The sequence below is a fragment of the Saimiri boliviensis genome, chromosome 12 (genome assembly GCF_048565385.1).
Source record: "Saimiri boliviensis isolate mSaiBol1 chromosome 12, mSaiBol1.pri, whole genome shotgun sequence".
NCBI lineage: Eukaryota > Metazoa > Chordata > Mammalia > Primates > Cebidae > Saimiri > Saimiri boliviensis.
This window is the reverse complement of record NC_133460.1, coordinates 17646878-17662002: the sequence shown is the minus strand read 5'-3', so window position 1 is coordinate 17662002 and position 15125 is coordinate 17646878. Positions and strand designations below refer to the sequence as shown.

Below are 15125 nucleotides of genomic sequence, written 5' to 3'. Positions count from 1 at the left end.
TTCCAAGAAAAACCAGATGCTTTCCAAGAAAGCCAGGTGCTGTTACACACCTCTGTGCTACACCTCTGTTAGCACAGAGGTGGAAGAACATATTTTTGGGGAAGATGTTGAATTTCGTTTTGGGGACAGTCAAGTGGTGGGGTTGACTAGGCCAGATGGGTTTCATGCAGCCTTTCTTAACTTTTTTATTGCCTTCCAAAGGAGAGGCAAAGGGGTTGGATAATGAGCACTGGGCATAGGGTAGGGAATATCACCTACAGACTGCAGAACAGGGGAGACTGAACTCATGCTGGATAGAGAGTTTAAGATGAACATTCCAGGCAGTGGAATGGGGATGTCCAGTTCAGCAGTTGGTAAGAAAAGCAAAACACTCTGGGAACATGGGGGTGTATACACATGGGGGTGTATCTGCAGAGTAGATAGGGGAGAGAAAGCCAGAGGAGTAAGGGACATCAGATCATGGGGGCTTTGTGAATTGTGGTGTTTCACTCATATTCTGTGTGCAGCCATCAGATTTATATTTCAGAAAGATTATATCCTCTACGCATATGGAGGATAGAATGCAGGGAGGCTGAATGGGAGGAAGGGAGGCAGCAGATTATTTCAGTAACCCAGATCTTGGCATGGCATTTCTTCCACTCATTCATGTCTCAGCTCAAATGGAACTGCCTTAGAAGGGGCTCATTTGATTACCCCCAGCATAATTGTCTTTAACAGAGCCATTTTATTTTCTTCCTTACACTAATTAATTAATTAATTTTTGAGAATGAGTCTCACTCTGTTACCCAGGCTGGAGTACAGTGGTGTGATCTTGGCTCATTGCAACCTCCATCACCTGGGTTTGAGCGATTCTCCCACTGCAGCCTCCCAGGTAGCTGGGATTACAGGCATATGCCATCATGCCTGACTAATTTTTGTATTTTTTGGTAGAGACAGGGTTTCACCTTGTTGGCCAGGCTGGTCTCGACCTCAGAAGACCTGCCTGCCTTGGCCTCCCAAAGTGCTGGGATTACAGGCGTGAGCTGCCACACCCGGCTTTCTTCCTTACATTATTAATAGCTGAAATGAAATGTTTTATTCATTGGTTTCTATGTTTCTTCTCCCTACTAGAATTAAGCACTACGAATGCAGGACCACTTGCGTCTTGTTCATTGTTGTATTTGGTGCCTAGAACAGTGCCTAACTTACTGTAGATGCTTTGTAGATATTTGTTGGATGAAGGTAGAAATAAATAAGACAGTAGTACTGGGAATGGAGAAGTAAGAATAGATCTTTTGTTGTTGTTGTTTTGAGTCAGGGTCTCATTCTGTCACCTAGGTTGCAGCTCACTGCAGCCTCGGCCTCCCAGGTTCAAGTGATTCTTCCCTTTCAGCCTCTGGAGTAGTTGAGACCACAGGTGCATGCAACCATGCCTCCCTAATTTTTTGTATTTTTGGTAGAGATGGTGTTTTACCATGTTGCCCAGGCTGGTCTTGAACTCCTGATCTCAGGTGTTTCACCCATCTTGGCCTCCCAAAGTGCTGGGATTACAGGTGTGAGCCCCTGCACCTGGCCAGAAGTGAGAACAGATTTGAATAATACTGAGGAGATGGCAAGGACAGTCTTGGGATAAAGAAAAAAAGGAGTGTGGGTTAGCACAGAGGTGGAGGAACAAGTTTGTGGGAAGATGTTCAATATGGTTTTGGAACAGTTGAGTGGTGGGGTTGAGTAGGTAGGCCAGATGGGTTTCATGTAGGCTTTCTCAACTTTTCTTATTGCCTTCCAAAGGAGAAAATTTTAATTTCTCCTAGGTCAAAGAAATTATGTATTTTGAGTAGGGTTGAGCTTCAGTGGGTCACAGATCATTGTCGTAACTAAATCTTTTTTTACCCCCCATCCAAACCAGTTTCTCCTTCTTGAGGGTGACGTTGACCCTGTTGAGAATACATGGTCAAGAGCTGAAGGGTCAAGAGCTGAAGGCAGAGTTCTAGACTGGAGATGACAGAATTTCTTTTTCTACTCTCTCTCTTTTTTTTACCTTTCTTTCTCACTTTCTACTTATTCTCTCTCCTCTTTGTCTCTTTCTTAACCTACTTTTTCCTTTCTTTTTCATCTTCCCTCAACTAGTCCATCAATTAACATGTAGCATAATGGGAAATTTGTTCCCACCCATAGAAGAGAAGCATGATGGTTGGGAGGCTTGCTACCTGCCACAGGGAGCCACAGCATCACTGGGGAGAACAAACATTTAAAGAATGCCCCTGGGATGAACTCTTGGACATGTGGACCCTGATTTTAGGGCCCAATAGCAAGCAACCAGTTCTTTCTCCTTTTGCTCTCCCCGTCTCTCTCCAGGGCCCGCTACCTGGCTTCTGTCCCAGCCTCCCAGTGTGTGCCCTTTCTGATCAGCCTGGGGAAGAGCTCGTTAGACTCCTTGGTTTTAGATTCTCACAAAAAGACTTCAGTCCTCAGGAAAGTGCAGCAGTGCCTGGTAAGAAAACTTCCTGGGTGTCCCCTCCCCTCTAGACGTCTGTGGCCATCTTGGGGAGCCCTGTGAGGGATCTGTCTGGGTGAGCCTGCTATGATGGCTGGAAGTCTGACTTGTGGGTCTTGAAGCTGACTCTAAAGCTGCTGGTTGGAACAATCTTGGTCATTGGTTCTGGAGACTTCTGGCCCAGGACCCGAAGGAGGGGAGGCTACTCTTCAGGGATGGGAAGAGCCCGTACCCAGAGTCTGGGTGCCAGTGATTGGTTATGTGGCTTTGGGCAAATCACCTTCCCTCCCTGAGCCTCAGTCTCCTCATCTGTAAGGTGGGTGTAATAGCACATCCCCCTTAGAGTATATATTTTTTGAGACAGAGTCTCACTGTGTCACCCAGGCTGGAGTGCAGTGATGTGATCTCAGCTCGCTGCAACCTCTGCCTCCCAGGTTCAAGTGATTCTCCTGCCTCAGCCTCCCAAGTAGCTGAGACTGCAGGTACACACCACCACACTCGGCTATTTTTTGTATTTTTGGTAGAGACAGAGTTTCACCATGTTGGCCAGGCTGGTCTCGAACTCTTGACATCAGGTAATCCACCCACCTCAGCCTCCCAAGATATTGGGATTACAGGCATCAGCCACTGTGCCTGGCCTTCTCATAGAGTATTGAGAACATGAAATGGGCAATGTTTTATTTAATGTAAAGGCTCAAAGACTAGAGTGTCTGGGGGTGACTCCTAGCCTTGCCACTAGCTGGCAGTTTCTTTATCCTTAAAAAATGGATAATAGTAGTACTTACTTCTCACAGTTACTTTGAAGATGAATAGATTGAGACCCGTAGATACTCAGACAGTGCTTGCACATAGGAAACACACAAATGTCAACAGTTTTTGTCATTTTGTGAAAGTGCCAAAGAGCTTTGAAGGCTTTCGAGTGCCATACAAACTTTAAAGTGCTGTTTTTATTTTTGTGGTGCTAATAGTGTAATGGTGGTTGAACTCTGGAATATTCTCAGCGCAATAACAATGACAGCAGTTCTTATTTACTGAGTGCTCCTGATATGCCAAGCCAGGGTTTCCCAGATATCTGAGGCCTGCCTCCCTGGGGAAGATCAGGTCTCGTTCCATTTCTAGAATCCATTACAGGGTAGACAATTCAGATCCTGAAATCTTTAAGAAGTTTGGGATTGGAACTTTTTTTTTTTTTTTTTTTTTTTTTTGAGACAGAGTTTTCCTCTGGAGGCTGGAGTGCAATGGCATGATCTTGGTTCACTGCAACCTCTGCCTCCCGGGTTCAAGTGATTCTTGTGCCTCAGCCTCCCAAGTAGCCGAGACAACAGGCATGTACCATGATGACTGGCTAAGTTTTGTATTTTAGATGGAGCTTCACCCTGTTGGCCAGGCTGGTCTCGAACTCTTGGCCTCAAGTGATCCAGCTGCCTCGGCCTCCCAGAGTGTTGGGATTATAGGCGTGAGCCACAGTGTCCAGCCCCCAGGATGTGTGTCTAATGGCTCATGATCTTATGCCCTGCTGGAACTGCCCATTGACTCCACTTGTTGGGTTCAGGATGACTCCATTGCTGATGAGTACACTGTGGACATCGTGGGGAACCTGCTCTGTCACTTACCGGCAGCCATGATCGACAGGGGGATCTCCCCTAGGGCCTGGGCCACTGCTTTGCACGGCCTCAGAGACTGCCCAGACCTCAACCCCGAGCAAAAGGCTGCAGTGAGGCTCAAGCTCCTGGGACAGTATGGGTGAGGAGCGGCTGGTGATTGGCTTTTGGGGGTGTGGTATGCTCTGCGGGAGGGACACCCAACCTTGGATCTCCTGCCCTGCCAACAGAAGCCTCTGGCTTAGGATGAGATAAAATTCTTATGCTTATTTTGGAAATGTGACCTTTCTTCTTTTGGTTTCAGATTTGCTGTAAAGTGGAATCAATAGTTAGCTGCCCTACAAATCTCAAAGAGTTGTTACTTACACTGCTTGGCATATGAAAGGGAAAATTTGGAAAAGATGGTCCTTTACAGATGCAAGGTGGTGGTATTATTATTGAAGACTCTTTTTTTTTTTGAGACAGGGTCTCACTCTGTCACCCAGGCTGCAGTGCTGTGGCACAATAATGGCTCACTGGGCCTCAACCTCCCTGGGCTCAGGTGATCCTCCCACCTCAGCCTCCTGAGTAGCTGGACCACAGGTGCACATCACTATACCCAGCTAATTTTTGTATTTTTTTTAAGGGATAGAATTTCACCATGTTGTTCAGGTGGGTTTTGAACTCCTGGGCTCAAGGGATTTACCCACCTCAGTCTCCCACAGTGCTGGAATTACAGGCATGAGCCATCGTGCCTGACCCTAGAGACTATTTTTAAGACTAGTTTTAGGTTCTCAGAAAAATTGAGAGGATAGAGATTTCCCATCTCCCTCTGACCCCATACCTGCATGAGCTCCCCATGATCAATATCCCCCACCAAAGTTGTACATTTATTAGATCTGATGAACCTATGTTGACATTATTGTCTTTGGATTCTCATTATCACCCAAAGTTCACTTTACATTAGGGTTCACTCTTGGAGATTTACATACTATGGGTTCAGACAAGTGTATAATAACATGTATTCACTGTTATAGTATCATGTGGAGTATTTTCGCTGCCCTAAAAATCCTTCCGGGTTTTTCTGTTCATTCCTCCCTCACTCCTAATTCCTGGCAACCACTGATGACTTTCGCCTTTTCTAGAATATCATATATTAGGAATCATACAGTAGGTAGCTTTTTCAGATGGATTTCTTTTACTAACATGCACTTAAGTTTTCTCCAGGTGTTTTTTTCGGCTTGATAGCTCATTTCTTTTTAGTGCTGAATAATATTTCATTGTCTTAATGAACCACAGCTTATTTAGCCATTCACCCACAGAAGGACATCTTGGTTGCTTTCAGGTTTTGGCAGTTATGGTTAAAGCTGCTATAAACGTTCATATGCAGGTTTTCATGTAGACATAAGTTTTCAACTCCTTTGCATAAATACCAAAGTGTGTGTTTGCTGGGCTATATGGCAAAATCATGTTTGCTTTTGTGAGAAATCACCAAAATGTCTTCCAAAGTGGCTATATGATTTTGCATTCACACCAGCTGTCACTGCTAATTGGGCAGACCTCCTTTAGAGATGTCACCAAAGATAGTGTAATGCTCTTCGCTGTAGGCATTTATGGTCTATATAAGAATAACAGTGGATTCTGGGTCAGTGCTTTTATTTTATCCTGCCAAATTCAAGAGAAAATTTCTTTCTTATTCTCAGAGAAGACTGTTATGGTAAATTAAAAGGAGGAAATATATCATTGCTCTTCTATTGAGGAGGGAGAGGAAGGAAACATTGTGATGTAAATGGCAGAAATTCAGTAGTTCAATTCAAATGGAAGAGAATGGGAATGTATTGAATTCAGGAATGGAATGTGATGGAAAACTCCATGGTTGGTCTCCAGGCATGGCTGAATCCAGTGTCTCAAATGACATCATCAGGAATACGTTCCTCCAGTCCCTCAGTGGTTCCTTGGTGTGGTCTTTTTTTTTTCCACTTGGTTATATGAATGTCCTCCAATATCCTCTTTACTGCCAGAGATACCAGAGAAAAGAGAGCTTCTCTTATAGTTCCATCAAAATTCCCGGGGATGACTCTGGTTGGTCAGCGTGCGTCACATGCCAGTTTTCTTGGTCAAGGAAATGGGATCATGTGATTGACAGCTTTTCTAAGTATAAGATAGTCTATTCCTGAATGAAAAGGCAACAGATGTTTACTACAGCGTGGTTTTTCAGTTTACTGGCTATTATCTCTTTTTAGACTCCCTCAGTACTGGACAGCTGAGACCACGAAGGACTTGGGACCCTTTCTAGTACTTTTCTCAGGAGAGGAATTAAGCTCTATAGCCATAAAGGTAATGTTGTGCTCCATCTTAAGAAGGCTGAAGGAGTTTGAAGGGAAAGAAAGTGTGGTCAGTTATACACCATTGGGTTTACTGCTGTCTATGGTTCTGGAAGCTTCCTCCCTGCCTCAAAGCTAAGAGGTTTCCAGCTCCGTTCCAGGATGTGAAAGGTTCTGGAAAAGGGAGTGAGGCCACAGCTAAATGAACTCAGGCCCTTTGGTGTGGCCCTCTATGCAGATGTGTGCAGAGAGGTGTCACTTAGCCACCACTCTGCTATTAGTGTGCATGTCACGTGCACACCTGTCCTGGCTCTCACACTGGCTGGTGCCCTATGCACATACATATGTGTTCTCAGTGTATGCAATCATATGTGCAAACACTTTCAGTCCAATAGCAAGTCTTTATTGACCATTAAATTTGGGCAGAGCACTTTTCTTGGAGTAACACTCCAGAAGTTAGTCCAGGCCAAGGGACATGCAAAATGAGCATGAATTGATTATTTTTGTTGCATAACAAAGCCACACCATCTCAAGGGTATAGAACAATTCTCATGTATCTCTTGCTGCCTGATTTGTGGGTCACTGGGACAGCCCTGCTCCGTAAGGCTGTCTCCGGAGCCCAGACTCTAGAACTTGTTCTTCTCACCATGAAGGTGTGAAGCTACCAAAAAAGGGAAGGGATAAGTACAATTCTCCTTATGCCCTAGGCTGGAAATTGGCACGCTATCACTTTTGCCACACTCCAATGGCCAAAGTAAGTTAGATGACCATGCCCAACTTTAATGGGGCAGGAAGGAGTTTCCTTCCACGGAGGAGACTCAGGTGGAGTCTCCCTCTATTGTCCAGGCTGGAGTGCAGTGGTGCAATCTTGGCTCACTGCAACCTCTACCTCCCACGTGCAAGTGATTCTCCTGCCTCAACCTCCCAAGTAGCTGGGATACAGGCAACTGCCACTATGCTCTGCTGGGTTTTATATTTTTAGTAGAAACAGTGTTTCACCATGTTGGCCTGTCTGGTCTTGAACTCCTGAACTCAAGTGATCCATGCACCTCAGCCTCCCAAGTGCTGGGATTACAGGCGTGAGCCACCATGCCCAGCCCTGACGCACAAATGTTATATATCTGTCTAATTGTTTTCCTTTCTTGTTTGTTTCTTTTCTTTTTTTTTCTCTGAAATATTTTATTTTATTTTATTTTTTTAATTGCATTTTAGGTTTTGGGGTACATGTGAAGAACATGCAAGATTGTTGCATAGGTACACAAACGGCAGTGTGATTTGCTGCCTTCCTTCCCCTCAGCTGTATCTGTCATTTCTCCCCATACTATCTCTCCCCACCTCCCCACCCCCCATCCCTCCCCCATTTCCCCCCAACGGATCCCAGTGTGTAGTGCTCCCCTCCCCGTGTCCACATGTTCTCATTGTTCAACACCCACCTATGAGTGAGAACATGCGGTGTTTGATTTTCTGTTCTTGTGTCCATTTGCTGAGAATGATGGTTTCCAGGTTCATCCATGTCCCTACAAAGGACATGAACTCATTGTTTTTGATGGCTGCGTAATATTCCATGGTGTATATGTACCACATTTTCCCTGTCCAGTCTACCATCGATGGGCATTTGGGTTGGTTCCAGGTCTTTGTTATTGTAAACGGTGCTGCAATGAACATTCGTGTGCATGTGTCCTTATAGTAGAATGATTTATAAACCTTTGGATATATATCCAGTAATGGGATCGCTGGGTCAAATGGGATTTCTATTTGTAGGTCATTGAGGAATCGCCACACTGTCTTCCACAATTTTTAAAAAAAATGTTTCCCCGAGTTTTTGGGGTAATGATTGTATCTGGTTACCTAAGTAAGTTCTTCAGTGGTGATTTGTGAGATTTTAGTGCACCTATCAGCCGAGCAGTATACACTTCAATATATTTGCAGTCTTTTATCCCTCACTCCCCTCCTACTCTTCCATCCAAGTCTCCAAAGTCCATTGTATCATTCTTAGGCCTTTGGGTCCTCATAGTTTAGCTCCCCCATATCAGTGAGAACATACGTATATCCATCTAATCTTAAAAAAGTAAACTTCTGAAATTGAAAAAGTCTTGTATCAACACTGAAATCTCAAAAACACAGTATAGAGTTAACAAAACAAAACAAAACAAAATGACCCAGGTTGCAAAAGAATATCCGTAGTAGGGTAAGAAGTAAATAAATAAATCCTAGCTGAATTAATTTAAAGCATATGCAAGCCAAGTTTATATGTAAGAGAAGTGTAAAAGTGAATACCAAATTCAGGGTGACAGTTACTTCTGGGGAAGGAGAAAGGCAAAGAGTGAAGAAGAGACATTAATTATACTGTGATGTTTTATTTTTTAAGTTGGGTTGTGAGGACATGGGTGTTTTGTTGTATTATTCTATGTACTCTTTTTACTGGAAATGTTTAATAAAACAAATAGTACATGCTCCTGGTTAACAAATCCCAATTGCACCAAAGGTAATAGGATGAGAAGCAGGTCTCCCTCCCACCCCAGACGTCTAATTCCCTAGCCTCCCTCTTCAGAGGCAACTGCTGTCCCCGATCTCTTCTGCATCCTTTCAGAAAAATCCTGAATACCTATGTAACAAGTTTTATATAGGTATAAAAATACCTATATAACAAGCCTGGCCAACATGGCAAAACCCCATGACTACCGAAAACACAAGAGTGTATACATACTCTTCTTTAAAAAACACAAAATGGAAAATATCATTCACTCTGCTATGCACACTGCTTTCTAAAAGTTAACTGTCTTAGAGCCGTTGCTTTCAGCCTTAGCTGCACATTAGAATCATCTGGGGAGATTCCAAGGTGGACCAATCCATGGTACCCACCCCAGATCAGCTGATTCAGAATCTTTCGGGGCTGGCTCTGGTTGTCTGTAGAATTCCCAGGTGATTCTTACACATAGCCAGGGTTGAGAACTGCTGGCCTAGACTGTGACTCTAATTCTGAAGATGAGACTAAAAGGGAAGCTACATAGGCTGAGAGGCTTTCTCTCTGGGTGAGCTGGACCCAGTAAGACATAGCTCTTTGTAGGGCTTGATGAATTCCCTGGGCTCATGGACAGGTCTCTCAATAATATCCCAAGTCTTGACAAAGTGCATTCATTCTAGATGAGAAATGGCACTTTCTCGAAGGCAACCCAAAGTTTTCTAAGTTCCCTCATTGCTAGTCTCCATCCAGAATGTTGAGACAACCCTCCTTGACTTTCTTTTCATGATAAATACTGTGTTAGGTAATTTTTTTTGAGATGGAGTCTTACTCTGTCACCTAGGCTCGAATGCAGTGGCACGATCTCGGTTCACTGCAACCTCCACCTACTGGGTTCAAGCTATTCTCCTGCGTCAGCCTCTCGAATAGCTGGGATTAAAGGCATGCACCACCAAGCCTGGATAATTTTTGTATTTTTTGTAGAGATGAGGTTTCACCGTGTTGGCCAGGCTAGTCTTGAACCCCTGACCTCAGGTAATCCACCCACTTTAGCTTCCCAAAGTTCTAGGATTACAGGTGTGAGCCACTGCACCTGGCCTGTGTTAGGCAATTCTTGCATTGCTATAAAGAAATACCTGAGGCCGGGTGCGGTGGCTCAAGCTTGTAATCCCAGCACTTTGGGAGGCCGAGGCGGGTGGATCACAAGGTCGAGAGATCGAGACCATCCTGGTTAACATGGTGAAACCCCGTCTCTACTATAAATACAAAAAATTAGCTGGGCATGGTGGCACGTGCCTGTAATCCCAGCTGCTCAGGAGGCTGAGGCAGGAGAATTGCCTGAACCCAGGAGGCGGAGGTTGCGGTGAGCCGAGATCGCCATTGCACTCCAGCCTGGGTAACAAGAGCGAAACTCTGTCTCAAAAAAAAAAAAAAAAAAAAAAAAGAAATACCTGAGACTGGGTAATTTATAAAGAAAAGAGGTTTACATGGAATACTATGTGGCCATTAAAAGAATGAGAACATGTTCTTTGCAGGGACATAGATGGAGCTGGAGGCCATCATCCTTAGCAAACTAATGCAGGAACAGAAACCAAATACTGCATGTTCTCACTTATAAGTGGGAGCTAAATGATGAGAACACATTGACGCATAGAAGCAAACAACAGATACTGGGGCCTATTGGAGGGTGAAGAGTGGGAGGAGGGAGAGGATCAGGAAAAATAACTAATGGGTCCTAGGCTTGATTCCTGGGTGATGAAATAATTCATACAACAAACCTTCATGACACAAGCTTACCTATGTAACAAACTTGTATGTGTACCCCTAAATAAAATTTAATAAAAGTTAAATTTAAAAAAAAGAAGTCCAGGTACAGTGGCTCACACCTGTAATCCCAGCACTTTGGGAGTCCAAGGCAGGTGAATCACTTGAGCCCAGGAATTTGAGACCAGCCAGGCCAACATAGTGAAACTCTGTTTATACTACCAAAAAAAAAAAAAAATTGGCCTGGCACAGTGGTGCACACTTTTAATCCCAGCTACTCAGGAGGCTGAGCCATGAGAATTGCTTGAGCTCGGGAGGTGGAGGTTGCAGTGAATGGAGATCACATGACGGTACTCCAGCTTAGGCAACAGAGCGAGACTCTGTGAAAAAAAAAAAAGAAAAGAAAAGAGGATTAATTGGTTCATGGCTCTGCAGACTGTACAGGACGCATGATGCTGGCATCTGCTAGCTTCTGGGAAGGCCTCAGGAAACTTACAATCATGGTGGAAGGCAAAGGGGGAGCAGGGCCATCTTACTTGGCTGGCGCAGAAGCTAGGGAGTGATAGGGGAAGTGCTACATGCATTTAAAAGACAAGATCTTGAGAGAACTCACTCACTATTGTGAGGACAGCACCAAGGGGATTGTATTTAACCCTTCATGAGAAATCTGCCCCCATGATCCAATCACCTCTCACTGTGTGAGAGAAGATAAAGAGGTGGACCCCACCTCCAACACTGGGGATTATATTTCGACATGAGATTTGGGTGGGGCACACATCCAAACTATATCAAATATAAAGTTTAGTAAAAATTTTGAAATAGCACCAAGCCAAAAAAGGGATAGGTACACCTACATTTTTTTTTTTTTTTTTTTGAGACAGAGTTTTACTCCCATCGCCCAGGCTGGAGTGCAGTGACATGCTCCACTCACTACAACCTCTGCCTCCTGGGCTCAAGTGATCCTCCTGCCTCAGTCTCCTGAGTAGTTGGGATTGCAGGTGCACACCACCACACCCAGCTACTTTTTGTATTTTGTGTTTTTTTGCTGTTGTTGTTGAGATGGAGTCTTGCTCTGTCACCAGGCTGGAGTGCAGTGGCACAATCTTGGCTCACTGCAACCTCTGCCTCCCGGGTTCAAGTGATTCCCCTTTCTCAGGCTCCCCAGTAGCTGGGACTACAGATGTGCACCACTATACCTGGCTAATTTTTGTATTTTTAGTAGAGATGAGGTTTCACCCTATTGGCCAGGCTGGTCTTGAGCTCCTGATCTCAAGTGATTTGCCCGCCCCGACCTTCCAAAGTGCTGGGATTACAGGTATACGCAACCACATCTGGCCTAAACCTACTTTTTTTGTCAGTATTGTCAGATTGCTCTGCTAATAGTGCACAATTTAACAGTCCCACAGAAAAATGAATGTGCCCAGCGTTAAGTATTAGCACTTTATTTTAGTTTTGACAATCTGGTGAAAAGTGATGTACTTATGTTATTTAGGCTTTATTGGATTATTATTGAGGTTGAATATCATTTTATAGGATTCTTTATAGAGACCACTTTAGTGGGACTAGGGATTAGATTTATATGAGAAGTTGTTATATTAAAGAATAAAGACAGTAAGTAGTATGAGTTTCAACTCTGATTTCAATCTGTATTTAATGAGCTTTAATTATTATTCCTCTTCTTTTATCTTCTCTCACACAGTTTCCTGAGATCCTTCTACAAGCAGCTTCCAAGATGCCCAGGACCCTGCTCCCTAAAGAATTCCTCTGGGCTGTCTTTGAATCTGTTCGGAACGGCAGTGACAAGCTCCCTAGCTCTGTCCCTATGCCTGGTGAGTGTTTCCAGGGTACCTGAGCCAGTGCTGGGCTAGCAATGTTTCAGGCAAGGTCCATGATATCAAGAGGGCTCCTTATGCTGGGAACTAGATTAAATGTCTGCAGAGCAATAGAATGACAAAAATCTATAGGCAAAAGAATTACACTTTTGGGCCAGGTGTGGTGGTTCATGCCTGTAATCCTAGCACTTTGTGAGGCCAAGGTGGGCAGATCACTCGAGGTCAGGAGTTCGAGATCAGCCTGGCCAATATGGTGAAACCCTGTCTCTACTAAAAACACAAAAATTAGCAGAATGTGGTGGTGTGCGCCTGTAGTCCCAGCTACTCGGGAGGCTGAGGCACAAGGATCACTTGAACTTGGGAGGAAGAGGTTGCAAGGTTGCAGTGAGCTGAGATGGTGCCATTGTACTCCAGCTTCGGTGACAGTGAGACTCGGTCTCCAAAAAAAAAGTTATACTTTTGTAAAGTGACCTGGAATCATGACCCATACTCCATATCCAGGCTAGTAGGTTTGATGAGTAAATAGGTGTAACAAACATTTCAGTAGGATTGACTTGGATTAGTGGTTTAACATGGCAGTGAGAGGGCTGGGCTGGGTGGATTTCACACCTGAGTCTACCACTTACTGGCTGTGTGGCTTTGGGTAAGCTGTTTAACCCCTGTGTGTCTCAGTTTTCATTCTTTATCAAATGGGGATAATGAAAGTCTCTATCTTGCTTTAAACCCAGACACATGTTTATAAGAATGCCTTGCATGTAGCAGATCCTTAGTAAGATCCTTTTAAAATTTGATTTTTTTTTTTGTTTTTGAGATGGAGTCTTGCTGTGTCACCCAGGCTGGAGTGCAGTGGTGTGATCTCGGCCCACTGCAACCTCCTCCTCCCAGGTTCCAGCAATTCTACTGCCTCAGCCGCCTGAGTAGCTGGGATTACAGGCATGTGCCACCCCACCTGGCTAATTTTTTTATTATTAGTACAGATGGGGTTTTACCATGTTGTCTAGTCTCGTCTTGAATTCCTGGCCTCAGATGATCCACCTGCCTTGGCCTCCCAAAGTGCTGGGATTATAGAGGTGAGACACCTCACCCAGCGTAAAATTTGATTTTTATAGAGGCAGGGTCTCTTTCTGTCACCCAGGCTGGAGTGCAGTGGTGCAATCATGGCTCACTATGGCTTTGACCTCCTGGACTCAAGAGATCCTTCCACCTCAGCTTTCCAAGTAGCTGGGACTATAGGCATGCACCACCACATTTGGATAACTTTTTTATTTTTTGTAGAGATAGGGTCTTGCTATGTTGCCCAGGCTGATCTCAAACTCTGAGCCTCAAGTGATCCTCCTCCCTTGGTCTTCCAAAGTGCTGGGATAATAGATGTGAGCCACCATGCCTGTCCAAGTGTTAGATATTTTATTATCATTACCATATACCTACTAAGTACAGATTGGGGCCAGGCATGAGAAGACATGGTTAATCAGACCCAATGATAGTAGTTGACAGTCAGTGTTTGCTTTCATCCACCCAACAAATATTCATTAAGCACCAACTATGTGAACAAAGAGCTTACTTTCAAATGGAGGGTAGCAAGACAACAAATTCCATGCATAAGTAAAATATATGGTATATTGTATGAAAAGTGCCAAGAAGGAAAATAAAGCAAGGGAAGGGGCCGGGAGTGTTGAGAGGGGGACTGTCAGGTGAAAAGAGGCCTGTGAAGGAACATCTCATTGAGAAGGTGACATTAGAATGAAGACCCAAGGGAGAATGGGCCATGTGAATATTTTCAGTTAGAGTCTTCCAGGCAGAGAGTGCGACATGATCACTCCTATGAGTGGGAGGTAGGGGCCAGTGTGTTTGGAGGGGAGTGAGAGACAAGGCCAGCCATGTAGCGACTGATAAGGAAATCCTGATGACTTTGGCTTTTACTCTGGGTGGAGACACCATGTGACTTCAAGCAAAGAAGTGTCACAGTTGGATTTATGCCTACTTTGGGTGATCAGCCCTCCATGCATTGTCCTGTTCTCCCATTTTTTTTTCTTGGTGAACGTGGGGATTTTATTGGGTTTTGGAGGTGGCTCTCAGCAGGATGGATGGGGAGCTGGAAAGGCGATGGAGTGGGAAGATGATCTTCCCCTGGAGTTCGGGTGTCCTGCAGCCAATCTCCTCTCCAACTGTCCCCAGCCGAATTCTTCTCAGAGAATTCGCTCCTTCTCTTCTCTCCTTCTCTGCCATGCTGCTCCTCTGCTCCTCTGCTCTTCTGTTCATCTGCTCATCTGCTTATATGCTCATGGAGCCTGGGGTTTGGGGTTTATATGGGTACAAGGATAGTGGGACATGGCAGGACAAAAGGCAACAGTTGAGCACGAAAACAGGAATGCCTGTTCCCATTTAGAGCTGCAAATTTCCAGGCTCAGGTGTTCTCCCATTTTTAAAATGAAAGAAACTGGGGCTTAGAGAGACTAAGGGACTTGTCCAAAGTCACAGAGTTAGTAAATGGCAGTTCTCGTATTTGTACCCAAAGCTGATGGTGACCACCACCGGCTCCCACTGCCCTCAGGGTCTAGCAGTACATGTCGTATTGCAGAGCTCTTACTGTGTTGTGTGTATGTGGTACACAAAAGTAAGGCTTTCCATGCTCAGCGGAAGAAAGCTCTGGTATCAGTGCATAGGTCAAGTGTTCTTTAGTTGGTTCTGGGT

At 44.6% G+C, this 15125-nt stretch overlaps 1 protein-coding gene across 1 annotated transcript in view; it reads left to right on the top strand.

Annotated features, from left to right (window-relative positions):
* OTOA (otoancorin) overlaps nucleotides 1–15125 on the top strand; it is an 81391-nt gene that overhangs the window by 45131 nt on the left and 21135 nt on the right. Inside the window, exons 18-21 of the mRNA XM_039477783.2 lie at nucleotides 2335–2470; nucleotides 4026–4216; nucleotides 6297–6390; nucleotides 12302–12431. Coding sequence (XP_039333717.1) covers nucleotides 2335–2470; nucleotides 4026–4216; nucleotides 6297–6390; nucleotides 12302–12431 — 551 coding nt within the window. The remainder of the gene's footprint in view (nucleotides 1–2334; nucleotides 2471–4025; nucleotides 4217–6296; nucleotides 6391–12301; nucleotides 12432–15125) is intronic.